The sequence below is a fragment of the Theropithecus gelada genome, chromosome 1 (assembly GCF_003255815.1).
Source record: "Theropithecus gelada isolate Dixy chromosome 1, Tgel_1.0, whole genome shotgun sequence".
NCBI classification, from domain to species: domain Eukaryota; kingdom Metazoa; phylum Chordata; class Mammalia; order Primates; family Cercopithecidae; genus Theropithecus; species Theropithecus gelada.
The window spans coordinates 128325598-128339468 of NC_037668.1; the positions used below are offsets into that span (position 1 = coordinate 128325598).

General features: G+C 37.1%; 1 protein-coding gene across 2 annotated transcripts in view; it reads right to left on the minus strand.

The window, feature by feature from the left end:
- SASS6 (SAS-6 centriolar assembly protein) overlaps window positions 1-13871 on the minus strand; it is a 48065-nt gene continuing 34194 nt past the window's right edge. For both annotated transcript variants that reach the window (XM_025385233.1, XM_025385243.1), the window contains 3 exons: window positions 3375-3472; window positions 821-915; window positions 1-720 (listed from right to left, as the gene is read on the minus strand). In XM_025385233.1, coding sequence (XP_025241018.1) covers window positions 614-720; window positions 821-915; window positions 3375-3472 — 300 coding nt within the window. In that variant the 3' untranslated portion in view covers window positions 1-613. The remainder of the gene's footprint in view (window positions 721-820; window positions 916-3374; window positions 3473-13871) is intronic.

Consider the following 13871-nt stretch of genomic DNA (forward strand, 5'->3'; position numbering starts at 1 on the left):
TTTTAAGTATATCAAGTTTATTTGATTCATCAGTAGCAAATTTAAATGTTTCAAGGAAAATATGCTACGAAGGCTTAATTCATTTCAGTTATTTAAGGTAAATTTAGGACTTTTCCCTTTAAATGTCATCAATAATATAGATATCTCAGGAGGTAATCATTTTCCCTCAAAATTTTCAGGTGTTGAATTTAAAAGTTTTGCTTTACCAATGAAAGTGATAAAATGAATTAGCATTCTTTGGTTGCATACTATGAGGTTATGAGCAGGTTTTACTTTACCCAGATTTTCAATATGATTGAAATCTCCCTTATAAGGATCAACTCTTTCCTTAGAACTGAATTTCTAAAGAATAGCTTAATAAAATAGATATTATTATTCTATAAAACACCATGTTCACAAACCAAAAAATGTCATTTACTCACAAGCTTTACCAATCCCCAAGTACAAATTTGTTCCTATAAACTGCCATAAAAGATAGCAGTACTTAAAGGATCCAGTTCAACAGCTCAAGTAAAATTTGAAACTTGCTATTTTAGGATTTCATTCGTGTTGACATATTTTTAAGCACCTGAGTTTCTAAAATATCAGTAAAAAGTAAAACATTACACTAGAATTAACTGTTTGGTAGCTGCCCAGGGAAATATGCTGAAGATGCCGAGGGGAGCACTGTGGGTTTGGAAGATACCTGTAATGCTCCTAAAGTGCCATCTCTCTGATGGTCTGCAAATGAGGACAAAAAGAAGTTAGTGGTATTCATTAAGTCTTCATACATTACATTTAATTAAACTAGAGAGTACAAAATCCAGAAATCCCTGCTCACCTGAACTACTAAATAGGTTCTGGCTGAGTCCGCGTAAAGGAATGCTATCTTCCCTTTTCTTCAGGTATTTGGATTCCAACCCTAAATTTTCACTACTTAAAAAGAAAATGGTAATTATTTAACAAAGTCTTTATTAATTTTGAAGGTTTATCTCATATATATACATATGCAAGATAATGTAACTAAGTTCTATTTATAGCTTAGCTTTGTTCAGAACACATTCTTCACTGGTTTCTTAAGCAAATGGTAATTTTATACATAAACCAAAGTATCCTCAGTAAATAGTAGATTATAATAAAATCTTAAGAGCTGGGATAAAGATGGTGGGAAAAATGAAAATTCTACAAGTGCTGTAAAAATTTAAATACTAGCACATAAGTGATACATGACAGAAAAATACATGCCTTAAGAGTAACACCATTAATTTCTAACTCATATTTAAAATAAGATTTTTTTCCTTTGACCAAAAGCTCTTCAAAATTTTCTACTGCTTCAAAGTAGTCATGACCAAATATTAATACACATTCCACAATAATAAATTCTGGTCAAATTAATACAAATGAGAAAATCGGGGAGAAAGAAGGGCATTTCTGTATGTTTCCCCTTTCTACCACTGCCATCTTTTCTAAATCTGTCCAGTGTTAACGGTTTCCCTAGTATTACTTGTAAAAAGTTAAAGGCTCTTGCAAAACAATGAGAATAAATCAGTCCTTAAAATTAAATGATGGCTGCTCTTGACCCAATTTTCAGAAAATAAGTGGGTGAATAGATTTTTTTTCTACTTTATTTTTTTCTTTAACGTTTGATACCTGTTGCCACTTTTTGCTAGCTGACAAAATAACCAGAAAAAAGTCAAAATCACTGAACAGTCCTAATTTTATGGACAGATGGTTATGTTTGACTTCATACTACAAATATGATTGTCATATTCTCTGCTAGTAAAACTGCTCTATAATTTTTTTTTTTTTTTTTTTGAGACAGGTTCTTGCTTTGTGGCTCAGTTTGGAGTGCAGTGATGTGACTGATCATAGCTTACTACAGACTCCAACTCCCAGGCTCAAGTGATCCCTCAGCCTCCCAAGCAGCTGGGACTACAAGCATGTACCACATTGTCTGGCTTTTTTTTTTTTTTTTTCTTTTGAGGCAGGGCCCCCAGGCTGGAGTGCAGTGGCAGGATCATGGCTCACTGCAGTCTCAAACCTCCCAGACTCAAGTGATCCTCCTGCCTCAGCTTCCTGAGTAGCTGGGACTACGGGTGTACATACACCACTATGCCTAACCTATGATAAATTAGATATACTAAACATTATGATATGCTACCATTAACAGGAATTCAAGGTACTCTCCCTGTGAACAAGTGAATTTTAATCTTTTTAAAAAATAGAGGCTCACAAAGACTTTTTAAAATTATTTTTTCTATTTATTTTATTTTTTTGAGACAGAGTCTCGCTCTATTGCCCAGGATGGAATGCAGTGGTGCAACCGGCTCACTACAACTTCTTGCCTCCTGGGTTGAAGCGATTCTCATGCCTCAGCCTCCTGAGTAACTGAGATTACAGGTGCCCACCACACCCGGCTAATTTTTGTATTTTTAGTAGAGATGGGATTTCACCATGTTGGCCAGGCTGGTCTCGAACTCCTGGCCTCAAGTGATCCACCCACCTTGGCCTCCCAAAGTGTTGGGATTACAGGCGTGAAACACTGTGACCAGCCACAAACATTATTAACTATTTTAACACATCATGATCCAATGAATAAAAGCTGAGAGCTGGGGATGGAACCCTCTTTGAGCTATGTTAGTAATTTAGTTTGTAATGTAGAACTGGGATGGTGATAGCTCATGATAATGAGTATTGGCAGACAGGCCTTAAAGTCATTAAATTTAATAAATAACTATTAGTAATAATAAATTACAAACATGAAGTCTACCCAGAGAGAAAAGTTTGTCTGTATGAATGGTTTGATTTAACCACAAGTCACTGAATCAACAGACTTCACTATGTAAACCCTGTTTAAAACCTAGGGTCGCAAAATGGCGTTAAAGCTTATTTATGTTATCTACAGGAAAATCTCACAAACCTTTTTACTCATTCTCTGCATATTTCTAGCATATTAACTAGCTGGTATTTTAGATTAGATTATACTGAAAGCAATAAATCAGAAAAATGGAGAGCTTCCAGGGGCAGACATAGCCATATAAGAAAACAAAAACAGCTGACCATGAGGAATTTTTAAAAATTTCTGTGAATATATCTGAGAATATCTGAAAGACCAGTCTTCAGTTATGTAGGAAAATCTCTTTCAACAAACAAAATTTTACTATCCAAGCATATCCCACATTAAAAAAAATGAGTAGACTGTTGGAGGAGGAAACAGAAAAAATAGGAGAAATCTCTTTTTTATAGCTAAGTGATTCAACTTAAATTCCACTGATCAGTAACTTGCAATGTCTCAGGTAGACAGGTGGGTATCACAGCTCTCAAGCACTGAGAAAAATTCTTTAAGATGGCCTTCAAAATTGCAAACATTAAAGTTTATGTCATTAAGTACTTACTTTTCCTTATCAGTTGAGCAAGGCATACTAATAGTTGCTCCTGACTGAACGTCTCCTAGTGATGCATTTGGTTTTGTAAACTGCAAATTAAACTGAACCTGCGAGAAGGAAAAACATCTCATGTAACTGAGTTATATAGAATTAGACAGTTTTGGGCAGAGGAGGGGTTTGAAACAGAGCCTTGCTCTGTTGCTTATGCAGGAGTAGAGTGGCACAATCATGGCTCACTGCAGTCCCAATCTCCTGGGCTCAAGTGATCCTCCCACCTCAGCCTTACTTAGCTGAGACTACAGGTACACGCCACAAAGTCTGGCTAATTTTTTATTTCTTGTAGAGATGGGGTTTCACTATGCTGCCCAGGCGAGTCTCAAACTCCTTGTCTCAGCCTCCCCAAATCATGGGATTACAGGGATGAGCCACCATTCCCAGGGTGAATGAGACAGTTCTATATTGAGATGGGTGGTTAAATTTGTTTTCTGATAAATCTATACATAAAAATGCAGGCTTTGGCTAAGTGTGGTGGCTCATGCCTGTAATTCCAGCACTTTGGGTGGGTCACTTGAGTTCAGGAGTTCGAGACTAGCCTGGGCAACACAGACTCCATATCTACTAAATAAATAAGCCAGGGGTGATGGCACGCATCTGTGGTCCCAGCTACTCTGGAAGCTGAAATGAGAGGACTGCTTGAGCCCAGGAGGTTGAGGGTGCAGTGAGCCAACAACATGTCACTGCACTCCAACCTGGTGACAGAATGAGATCTTGTCTCAAAAAAAAAAAAAAAAAAAAAAAAAAAAAAAAAAAAAAAAAAACCCAAAAACAAACAAAAAAACCAAAACAAACAGTTTTCACCTATATTTTATAACACAAGCACATGCTATTGAAAAGAGTTAATAAAAGGAAGCCTAATTCTTTTTTCTTTTCTTTTTTTGAGACAGGATTTCATTCTCTTGCCCAGGCTAATTTTTGTATTTTTCTGTAGAGATGGGATTTCACCATGTTACCCAAGCTGGTCTCGAACTCCTGGGCTCAAGGGATCCTCCCAGCTTGGCCTCCCAAAATGCTGGGACTACAGGCTCACATGAGCCACCTGCCCAGCCGAGAAGCCTACTTCTCTTTACGTAAAAAAAAAATACCTGTCATACAAGCAAAATGAATTACAAAATGATTCTTTTACCAATTATTTTCAAATAAGAATATGAACATTAATACATTAAAATAAATGTTAGTGTTAAAAGTAACCAAGGATCACAATAATGCATTTACCTCATACATTCTGAAAATTCTTCCCCTTTCAAGACTTTCAAAGCCTATTTATTTAAAGATTCTAAATGAGGGCTTGGAATCTGAATTTTAAAGTCGTCAAAAGTAATCAAGTATCTATGCAAAAATCCAAAATAAAGAACGCATATAAGATGTAGTTTATTTAAAGTAATAATGTACTAAGGAATTCCTGTTATATCAGAAAGGTATAAATCTACAGGAAATCTATAAATATAAATTAATAGATCAAAGAAAAAATTCATGACTACTCTGATACAAAAAGAAAAGACATAAGAAAGTACACATCAGTTTTTGGTAAAACGCAAAATAGGAATAGATGGATACTAAATATGATAAAATTATAAAGATATATGCTACTTCACTTGGCTATCAAGGTTGAATACCATCAAGATACCAGATCTCCCTACATTAATCTACCCGTAACAGCATTACACACAAATAGGATATTTTTAATCAAGAGAGCTGATTCTAATATTCTTTATTTTTAAAAAACATGCAATAAGAGGGAGGCAAATTAAGATACCAGTACTAATACTAATATAGCTTCTAGCCACCAATCATAAACAATTAGGAAACTGAGCAAAATAAATGAAGAGAATATTCACAGATACAAGACCACAGACAAGATGTGATCTCCAAGATGTGATCCCTACAACTGATTCAAACTTTCTAACTGGCAACCCCTTCTTGACAGCAGATGCAGAGGGAGAACATAATTGCTAAATTGAGGACATTAAGTTAGAGTTTAGGGAGATTGGACCGCTGGAGGTTGTAGGGCTGAATTCTGATGAGAAGGGAGCTATACAAAGAACAATCTCCAGATACCTGCCTGTCAATGTCCTTTAGTCTCTACTGTTCTAGGCGTATGCATAGGGTAAAACTCATCGAGGCTGGATAAATAAACGAGCATTTTTTTTTTTTTCTGAGACAGAGTCTCGCTCTGTAGCCAGGGTGGAGTACAGTGGTGCAATCTCGGCTCACTGCAACCTCGGCCTCCCGGGTTCAAGAGATTCTCCTGCCTCAGCCTCTTGAGTAGCTGGTGGGACTACAGGCGTGCGCCACCATACCCAGCTAATTTTTGTATTTTTAGTAGAGATGGGGTTTCTCCATGTTGTCAGTATGGTCTCGATCTCGACCTTGTGATCTGCTCGCCTCAGTCTCCCAAAGTGCTGGGATTACAGGCTTGATCCACTGCATCCATCAATAAAGGAGCATTTCAAGCTTTGAAATACAGCTGAACTAACCCTCAAGTAGAAGTTACTTTAGATGCATGCTATTAATGCTAAAGAAAAAAACCAAAAACGCTCAAAGGAATCAAAGTGATCCACAAGTAACTTACATGCCTGCCACTCTTGAGCAGGCACAGTGGCTCACACCTGAAATTGTAGTGCTTTGGGAGGCCAAAGTGCGAGGATCACTTGAGGCCAGGAGTTCAAGACCAGCCTCAGCAACATAATGAGACTCCATCACTACAAAAAATTTTTTAAATTAGGTAGGTATGGGAGTGCACACCTGTAGTCCCAGATACATGGGAAGCTGAGTTAGGAGGATCACATAAGCCCTGGAGTTTGGTTTTACAGTGAGTTATGATCACATCACTGCACTCCATACTGGGCAACAGAGCAAGACCCTGTCTCAAAAAAAAAAACAGCCTGCCATACTTTAAAGAAATATAAAATCCAGACAATCAACAATGTAACACTCACAATGTTCCACTTATCAAAAATTACAAAGATCACAATAAGATGTCATACTCAGAAGAAAAATTAGCCAACAGAAACAGATTCAGAAATGGCAGAAATTATAGACCAGGGACACAAATGTAATTGTATATAACTTAATGGAAATAAAAAGTATGAGAAAAGTGAAGATATAAAAAAGAGTGCAATGAAAATTCTAGGCACAAAATAGTCATTATATAAAATGAAAATTTCTCACTGGATAGATTAACAGCAAATTATATACTGCAGAAGAAAAGAAAAGACTAATAAACTTTAAGACACGGCATCAGAATCTACATAAAATGAAACAAATAATGAAATAAACTAAGTCTCCCTGGGACAATATCATGTAATCAACCATGTATAACTGGAGTACCAAGGAGGAACACCAAAAAAGAGAACAAAACAGAAAAAGAAATGTGAATAATGACTAGAATTTCCTAAACTGATAAAAACTACAAACCCACCTATTTAAGAACTTCATGAAAACCCGTTAGACATGATACACAAACTCCACACCAAAGCATAATTAACTTGTTGAAAATTAATGATAAAGAGAAAATTTAAAAGCACCCAGAGAAAAAGGTCACTTCATATAAAGGAAACATTATAAACATGACTACTGACATCTTGCCAGAAAGTATTCAATCCAGGCAACAATGGAATAACATCTTCAAAATAAAGACAGGAAAAAAACTTGTCAACCTAAAGTTCTATATTCAGAGAAAATGAAGTCAAAATAGCAACATTATGAGACAAAAGAATAATTAATTCCCCACAGACCTGCATTGTAAGAAGCCTTAAAAATCTGTACTATAAGAGATCTTAGTTATTGAGGAGAAAGGAAAATACCAGATGAAAATTTAGATCTACATAAAGGAAAAAAGAGTGTAAATAGTAATGTATGGGTTAACCAAGGAGACTTTTCCTCATTGTTTAATGTCTTTTAAATATACTTGATTGTTTAAAGAAAAAAAAAGTAGAGCTTATAACAAAGATAGAAGTAAAATTTTAACTACAGTAGCAAAAAGATAGGAAGAAATGGGAGTATATTATTGTAACAGTCTTATTTTACACGGGAAGTAGTAAAATATTTGAAGGTAGATGATGAAATTGTATATTGTAAACCAGAGTAAACACAAAGAAAATAAACAAAAGCCAACAGTAAATATAAAATGAAAAACGAAATAAAATGCACAAAACTAACTGGAAAGAAGGCAGGAAAAAAGCAGAAAAGGGAGACAAGAAACAGGACATATAGAAAACAAATCATAATATGGAAAAACTTATGCATTACATTTTAAATTGTTTAAGAATGTCAGAATGGATAAAAATGAGTCAATTACAAATATCTAAAAGAAATCACATTTAAAGACACAGGCTGGAAAATAAAAAAAATAGAAAATGATACTTCATGTAAATACCAGGCATAAGAGAGCCAGAATAGAATATTAATATCAAGGTAGATTCATTTTCTGCTGAGATATGAAAAAAGAAACTCCTAAGGATCAAAGAGTGAGGAAAATCCCTTTCTTTTCATTTTTCCCTATGTTCTTTCCTGCTCCAACCCCCAGGCTACTATATGGAAGCAGAAGTGCCAGAGTGGCAACAGTGGCAAGGTGGTAACTAAAACTTTGAAGGAGGGGAATCATTTTCCTACCAAAGGCACTGTGGTCTCATTAACAGGGGAAATATCCTCACTACTTTTCTCCTCTCTTTGTCCTCTTGCTGCTTGATAACAGATGCAGATACAATTACAGGAACTGCATAGCAGGGAAGGGGCCTGTATTTTCTAGCCAGAAAACCAGGAAGGGGGACCCTAAGGACATGGATAATTCTGAGGAAATCATGGAGAGAAAACTCAAGGCAGAAATCCTATAAGGTGGTATATAAACTCTTAGGCTCGCTTATGAGCTGTACAAATCTGACCCTGATCAGCATACCAAAGGCTTTGGGAACTGACTATGGGGTTAACTACTGCCAAGGTCACAGAATAGCACATTTGAGACAGATCCAAACAGCATGACATGACAAAGTCTTTAAAACTTGAACTGACAGCCAGGCATGGTGGCTCACACATGTAATCCCAGCATTTTGGGAGGCTGAGGTGGGCGGATCACAAGAGGCCAGGAGTTTGAGACCAGCCTGACCAACATGGTGAAACCCCATCTCTACTAAAAATACAAAAAATTAGCTGGGCCTGCTGGTGCACATCTGTAATCCCAGCTACTTGGAAGGCTGAGGCACAAGAATTGCTTGAACCCAAAATTGCAGTGAGCTGAGATTGCGCCACTATCCTCCAGCCTGGGTGACACAGTGAAACTCTGTCTTTAAAAAAAAATTGAACTGAAGAATCACAACCTAAAGAAGGCTAATCAGAACTTGAACCTAACAAGACTGTTTGCTTAAAAAAAAACACATTCTCCTTAGGATTTAAATAAGATCTGGGATCTCGTAATATTCTAATGTCCAGGATACAATCCAAAAGCACTCAATAGAGAACTAGGGAAATGTAAGCAACTCATAAGGGAAAAGATAAACCATGAAGTGAACCCCAAGATGACACAATTACTGGAATTATCAGGAAAACACTTCAAATCACCCATTATAACCGTGCTCTAATAACACTGCTCAAATGTTCAAATGAATGTAAAAAAGTCTCAGCAAAAAAAAAAAAAAATGAAATGGAAATTTTAGAACAGAAATAATCGCTGAATGGGCTTGATAGTAGAATGGACAGAGAAAAGAGTAAACTTGAAGGCGGATCAACAGAAATAATCAAATCTGAAAACCAGAAAAAATAAGAATGGAAGAACAGAAAGTTGTGGACCCTTAGGAAAATAAAGATTTACATTCATGTCTTTTGAGTCCTAAAAGAAAGAAGAATGTTCTGCAGAAAAAAATATTTGACTACATGGGAGGCTGAGGTGGGAAGACTGCTTGATCCTGGGAGGTCAAGGCTGCCACGAGTTCTGTTCATGCCACTGCACTCCAGCCTGAGCTACAAAGCAAGACCCTGTCTCAAAAAAAAAAAAAAAAAAAAAAAAAAGAAGAAGAAATAATGGCTGAATATGTCAAAAATTTGGGAAAAGATTTACCAAGCTTAGTAAACCCCCAAAAGGATAAAGTCAAATGAGTTCGAAATCCATGCCCAGACATATCATTGTTAAACTGCGAAAAACTAAAAAAATAAATAAATCTTAAAAGCAGGCAGAGAAAATGATGCACTAGTTATAGGAGAACAATTCAAATTTACTGCTAATTTCTCACTGGAAATCATGAAATCCTAAAAGAAGCAGAACAACAGTTTTAAAGTGCTTAAGGAAAAGGATTATGAATACAGAATGTTATATCCAGAGAAAATATCATTCGGGAAAGAAGGTAAAAGAAAGGCATTCCCAGGGGAAGAAGAAGAATTGATAGAGGACTTCCTCTAATAGAAATGCTAATGAATGTTCTATCATTCAGGGAAATTATACTGTAGAAGAACTTAGAATACCAGGAATGAAGGAAAAGAATAACAAGAACAACAGAAATGGTAAACACTGAGTAATATAATGAACTAGTCTTCTCCACTCCAGAGTTTGTTTGCTTTTTGTTTTTTGGGGTTTTTTTTTGTTTTTATTAAAGTTCTAGGGTACATGTGCACAATGTGCAGGTTTGTTATATAAGTATACATGTGACATGTTGGTGTGCTGCACCCATTAACTCGTCATTTACATTAGGTATATCTCCTAATGCTATCCCTCCCCCTCCCCCCTCCCCACAATAGGCCCCGGTGTGTGATGTTCCCCTTCCTGTGTCCAAGTGATCTCATTGTTCAATTTCCACCTATGAGTGAGAACACGCGGTGTTTGGTTTTCTGTTCTTGGAGATAGTTTGCTGAGAATGATGGTTTCCAGCGGCATCCATGTCCCTACAAAGGACACAAACTCATCCTTTTTTATGGCCGCATAGTATTCCATGGTGTGTATGTGCCACATTTTCTTAATCCAGTCTGTCACTGACGGACATTTGGGTTGATTCCAAGTCTTTGCTATTGTGAATAGTGCTGCAATAAACATACGTGTGCATGTGTCTTTAAAGGAGCGTGATTTATAATCCTTTGGGTATATACCCAGTAATGGGATGGCTGGGTCAAATGGTATTTCTAGTTCTAGATCCTTGAGGAATCACCACACTGTTTCCCACAATGATTGAGACGGAGTCTCGCTGTGTCGCCCAGACTAGAGTGCAGTCACAATCTCGGCTCACTGCAACCTCCACCTCCCGGGTTCAAGTGATTCGCCTGCCTTAGCCTTCCGAGTAGCCGAGACTACAGGCGCCCACCACCACGCCCAGCTAACTTTTTGTATTTTTAGTAGAGACGGGGTTTCACTGTGTTAACCAAGGTGGTCTCAATCTCCTGATCTTGTGATCTGCCTGCCTCGGCCTCCCAATGTGCTGGGATTGTAGGTGTAAGGGACCACACCCAGCCCACTCCAGAGTTTTAAATATGTATAATGGATGATAGCAAAAATTTTAGATTGTCTGATAATGTTTCCAATGTATGTAAATACAATACTTATGAAATATGAAAACATAAGGGGGGAAAAGGCAAAGGGACTGTATGGTGGCAAGGTATGTATATTCTACTTTAATTCTACACACTATGAAAAATATGTATATTATAAATGCGTGGAGCAACCACTAAAATAAAAATCATACAAAGAGATATATTTAAAGAACACTATCCCAACAAAAACAGAACACTATTTTTTTTTTTGTAAGACCTCTCACTCTGTTGCCCATGACAGAGCAGAGTGGTGCAAACATGGCTCAGTGCCACCTTCACCTCCTGGGCTCAAGTGATCCTCCCACCTCCACCTCCCCAGTAGCTGGGACCACAGGTGTATCTGACCACACCTGGCCAAAATAATATTTTCTAATTTCCCTCAATCTTCCATATATCTTTCTGTTATAGATTTCTAGTTTAATTCCAGACTGGTTTAGAACTAAGGACATAGTCTATCTTGGATAGTGTTCCATATGTACTTGAAAAGAATAGGGCTGGGTGTGGTGGCTCATGCCTGTAATCCCCACACTCTGGCAGGCCAAGGCAGGCAGATTACTTGAGCCCAGGAGTTTGAGATCAGCATGGGAAACATGGCAAAACCCTGTCTCTCCAAAAAAAACCACAAAAATTAGCCAGGTGTGGCGGTGTGCACCTGTAGTCCCAACTACTCAGGAGGCTGAGGTGGGAGAATCACATAAGCCCAGGAGGTTGAGGCTGTAGGGAGCTGCGATCATGCTACCGCATCCCAGTCTGGGGGACACAGTGAGACCGTCTCAAAAAAAAAGAAAAGAAAAAGAAAAAAAATATTTTGAACTTAATGAAAATGAAAATACACATACCAAAATTTGTGAAATGCAGTTAAAGCAAGACTGAATAACACGTATAGCATTAAATGTTTAGATTAACATAAAACTCTTAGAACATAATCTTCTACCTTAAGAAAGTGAGAAAAGGAGCCAAACAAACTCAAAGCAGTTAGAAGGGAAAAAATATTAAAGTGGAGAAATCAGTAAATTGAAAAACCAATGAAACCGTAAGTCAGTTCCCTGAAAAGATCCATGAAACTGGTAACCTCTTACCAAACTGATTTTTCAAAGAGACAAGGCAAAAATCACCATTATAAGTAATGAAAGAGAGGATGTTACAACAGAGTCTATAGACATTAAAAAGATAATGGAATACTACAAACAACTCTTCACACATAGCTTAAAATTTAGATTAACTGATTTAATCCTGTGAAAGTCACAAACTATCGAAACTGGCCCAAGAAGAAATAAATAACCCAAATATTCTATAGCTATTGAAAAAAATTAATTCACAGCTGAAAAAAAAACTCCAGCAAAAAAATTTCCAGACCCAGATGATTTCACTGGAAAATTCTACCAAACATTTAAAGAAAATATAAAGCAACTCTATACAATATATGCCAGAAAATAAAAAAGATACTTTCCTGCTCATTTTATGAGGCCAGTATTGTCCTGATTTAAATTTTTTAAAGACAGTACATGAAAAGTAAACTACAGGCCAATATCCTTTATGAACATGGACACAAAATCAAACTATCAGAAAATTAACTCCAAACTGGGTGTGGGGGCTCATGCCTGTAATCCCAGCACTTTGGGAGGCCGAGGCGGGCATATCACTCACCTCTGACCTTGAGGTCAGAAGTTCAAGACCAGCCTGGCCAACATGGCGAAACCCTGTCTCTATTAAAAATACAAAAATTAGCTGGCGCAGTGCCAGTCGCCTGTAGTCCCAGCTACTCGGGAGGCTGAGGCAGGAGAATTGCTGGAACCCAGGAGGCAGAGGTTGCAGGGAGCCGAGATCACGCCACTGCATTCCAGCCAGGGCGACAGAGAGAGACTCTGTCTCCATAAAAAAAAAAAAACAGAAAAAAAAAAAAAGAATATTAACTCCAGCAATACATAAAAAGAATACACCATGACCAGGTGAAGTTTATCCCAAGAATGAAAGACTAATATAATCTTAAACAATCAATACAATCTGTTAACTGATAAAAGATAAGCCACATAACCGTATCAATTGAAAAAGCATTTGACAAAATTTAACATCCATTCATGATAAAAGCTCTTAGCAAACTAGGAACAGAACTTCCTTATTCTGAAAAATGGCCATCTAGCAAAAATCTACAGCTAATATGCTTATGATGAAAGACTGAATGCTCTGCCCTGAAGCCCAGGAACAAGGCCAGAATGTCTGCTCTCACACTTATTTAAACTGCACTATAGGCTGGGAGCAGTGGCCTACACCTGTAATCCCAGCACTTTTTTGGAGGCCGTGGCAAGTGGATCACTTGAGTTCAGGAGCTCAAGACCAGCCTGGGCAACATGGCAAAACCCTGTCTCTAACAAAATTACAAAAAATTAGCTGGGTACGGTGGCATGCGCCTGTGGTCCCAGCTACTAGGGAGGCTGAGGTAGGATGATCACCTGAGCCGGGGAGGCAGAAGTTGAAGTGAGCCAAGAGTGCAACACTGCACTCCAGGCTAGGTGACACTAAGACTCTGTTGCAAAAATAAATAAATAAAAATAAATTGTACTATCGGTTCCAGCCATTACAATAAGGCAAGAAAAATAAATAAAAAGCAACCACATTGGAAAGAAAGAAGTAAAACTGTCATTATTTTCAGATAACATAACTGTCTATGTGGAAAATCTTACAGAATTTACCAAAAACCACTAATGAGTGTAATAAATGAGTTTAGTAAGGTTTCAAGATACAAGATCAACATACAAAAATGACATTTCTACACATCAATATTCTGAAAAATAAATAAAATAATTATACCCACAATAGCATTTAGAAGAATAAAACACATAAGAATAAATTCAACAGAAGAAATTCAAGACTTATACACTGAAAACTACAAAACATTACTGAGAGGAAGTGAAGATCTAAATAAATGGAAAGACTCTTACT